Source organism: Nicotiana sylvestris, chromosome 6 (genome assembly GCF_000393655.2).
Source record: "Nicotiana sylvestris chromosome 6, ASM39365v2, whole genome shotgun sequence".
NCBI classification, from domain to species: Eukaryota; Viridiplantae; Streptophyta; class Magnoliopsida; order Solanales; family Solanaceae; genus Nicotiana; species Nicotiana sylvestris.
Window position 1 is genome coordinate 129460198 of NC_091062.1, and position 3043 is coordinate 129463240.

A 3043-nucleotide genomic window follows, 5' to 3' on the forward strand; every position below is an offset into this window, starting at 1 on the left:
TCCATCTGCATTGAACAGGCCCTCCAAGTCGTGCCTCGTGCACAAGGTGGATTTGAAGGTGTTCTATCACATTAAAGAAACCACATGAAAATATTTTTCCATCTTACTAAAAGTTGCAAGATTGTTCTGATCTATCCGGAGTGGGTTTTCTTCTCTTAATGTGGTAGAACACAAGTCTTTGAAAAACAAACTAATCTCTGTGATGGGTTTCCAGATTCTTTCAGGCAAACCACAAAATGTAATAGGCACTAAGGTCTCCATGAAAATATGGCAGTCATGACTTTTCAAATGGCTCAACTTCACTACCTCCATATCTACTTTTTTCCAAGATTCGACGCATAACCCTCAGGCATTTTCAATTTTCGTAACCCAATCACAAATTTGTCATCTTTCATCCAAAGTGAATATGTAACTTGCTTTGGTCTTGAACACCTTACCATTATATGTTGTCTGCATGTATAATTCAGGCCGCCTGCAATATTCTTGTAAGTCCATTCTAGCCTTCAGGTTATCTTTTGTCTTACATGTAACATCCATCACTGTGTTGAACAAATTGTCAGAATAATTCTTCTCAATATTCATGACATCAAGGTTGTGACAGAGAAGATTATCCTTCCAATAAGGCAACTCCCAAAATATACTCTGTTTCGTCCAATTATGAGTAACACCATATCCGCAGAATTTATAAGGTGAAGCCTTAGTAGCTTTACTGAAGTTCTGGACCCTCTCCCAAATTTCCTCACCTGAAAGTATTGGAGGTGGAGAATCATATTCCATTTTATTATTTTTGAATGCATTTTTCATCCTTCTAAACTCATGATCACGAGGCAAGAATTGACGGTGACAATCAAACCATGATTGCTTTCGGCCATTTTTCAAAGTGAACACTTTACTAATTTCCATGCAGTAAGGACAAGCTAGCTTCCCAGCAATCATCCACCCAGACAACATTCCATACGCTGGAAAATCGTTAATAGTCAACATTAAATTAGCACGCAAATTTAAATTCTTCTTGGTTGATATGTCATATGTTTCAACACCATCATACCACAATTGCTTTAGCTTATCAATCAAAGGTTGCAAATATACATCAGTCAAACTTTTCGAATTACGCGGACCGGGGATAATACAATTTAAGAATGTATATGGATTAGTCATACACAACTCAAGTGGTAGATTATAAGGTGTAAGAAAGACAAACCAACAAGAATATGGTGTCACAGATATAGAAAAATTCATGAAGCCATCCGCACACAAACCTAACCGAATGTTCCTTGGTTCACTAACAAAATCTTGATATGTCCTATCATAGTGCTTCCAATCTTGTCCATTTGAAGGATGACACATAACACCAGGTGGTCTTCTATTTTCAAAGTGCCATCTCATATGAGGAGCAGAACTCATTGACACATAGAACCTCTTTAACCTAGGTATAAGAGGTAAATAATGCATCACCTTTATAATGACCATATTCCCGCTGGAAAGCCTCTTGAAACGAGGCTATTCGCAAAATTTACAACTGTCTAAAGTTGCATCATCTTTATAATATAACATGCAACCATCTTCATAACAATCGATTCCCACTGACGAAAGTCCTAAGTTAGAAACCAATCTCTTTGCCTTATAGAAATCACCAGGTAAATTGATTTTAGTGTCAACTAGTTCACTCATAAGGTCAATGAAAGAGTTCATGGCTGCTTGAGAAATATTCCAATCAGATCTGATACTTAGTAATCTAACTGCAACAGACAACTTAGAGTGGAGATTTCCATCACGTAGTGGACGACTAGCTTCCTCTAATTGTTCATAAAAACATTTTGCGTCATCATTAGGAGTTTGTTCAACATTTTCAGTGGGCTCACAGCCAAAGTGCATCCCAAAAACATCTGCAACCATATACTCTATTCTAGAGTCAAGATTTGTATTCTCCACCGACCTACTACTTTCACCAACAACCATGTTAAGAAATATCCCACGGCTACCATCGATCTCTTCATGATTAGTCCACACAAAGTAATTCTCTATAAACCCCTTCCTATAAAGATGAAGCTTAACTTCCTCCAGTTTTTTAAACTTCATACAATCGCACTTGACACAAGGGCACCTAATTACTCCTTCACTTTGGTATGGTGGAAGTGACATTGCATGTCTAATAAAGTCATCAACCCCTTCTATAAAATCCTCCCGCAATCCCCGCCGATTAGGATAATTCCTATTGTACATCCATGTACGATGTTCCATCTATATCAATAAGAGAAGAACAAATTAATTTATTCTACAACTATAAATTAATTAAATCTTTTTTAGTTAATTCAAGGTAATTAGTTTTTTCTAATTACACCAAAAATTAAATTATATTAAATATAATTAATTATAAACTAAAAGTTCAATTTATATCCTATAAAGTTCAATTCATATCCAAAAGGTTCAATTTATATCCTAAAATTTCAATTCACAAGAACAAATCCTAAAAACTTAAAGTTTAATTCATATCCTACGAGTTTAATCAAAAATAAAAGTTCAATTTATATTCTAAAAATTCAACCCATACCCAAAAGGTTCAATTTATATCCTACAAGTTCAATTCACAAGAACAAAATCTAAAAACTAAAAGTTCAAATCATATCGTACGAGTTTAAACATAAACTAAAAGTTCAATTCATATCTTAAAAGTTCAATTCACAAGAACAAAACCTAAAAACTAAATGTTCAATTGATATCGTACGAGTTTAAACATAAACTAAAAGTTTAATTTATATCCTAAAAATTCAACTCATACCCAAAAGGTTCAATTTATATCCTACAAGTTCAATTCATATCTTAAAAGTTCAATTCACAAGAACAAAACCTAAAAACTGAAAGTTCAATTCATATCCTACGAGTGTAAACATAAACTAAAAGTTTAATTTATATCCTAAAATTCAACTCATACCCAAAAGGTTCAATTTATATCCTACAAGTTCAATTCATATCTTAAAAGTTCAATTCACAAGAATAAAACCTAAAAACAAAAAGTTCAATTCATATCCTACGAGTTTAAACA

General features: G+C 33.7%; 1 protein-coding gene across 1 annotated transcript; it reads right to left on the reverse strand.

Annotated features, from left to right (window-relative positions):
• Window positions 1-384: 384 nt before the first annotated feature.
• Window positions 385-2142, reverse strand: LOC138871276 (uncharacterized). The gene is made up of 2 exons (XM_070149151.1): window positions 1609-2142; window positions 385-1500 (listed from the first exon to the last, which is right to left on the reverse strand). Exons 1-2 carry the CDS (start codon window positions 2140-2142, stop codon window positions 385-387), a joined length of 1650 nt encoding a protein of 549 aa, XP_070005252.1.
• Between the last annotated feature and the right edge of the window lie 901 nt (window positions 2143-3043).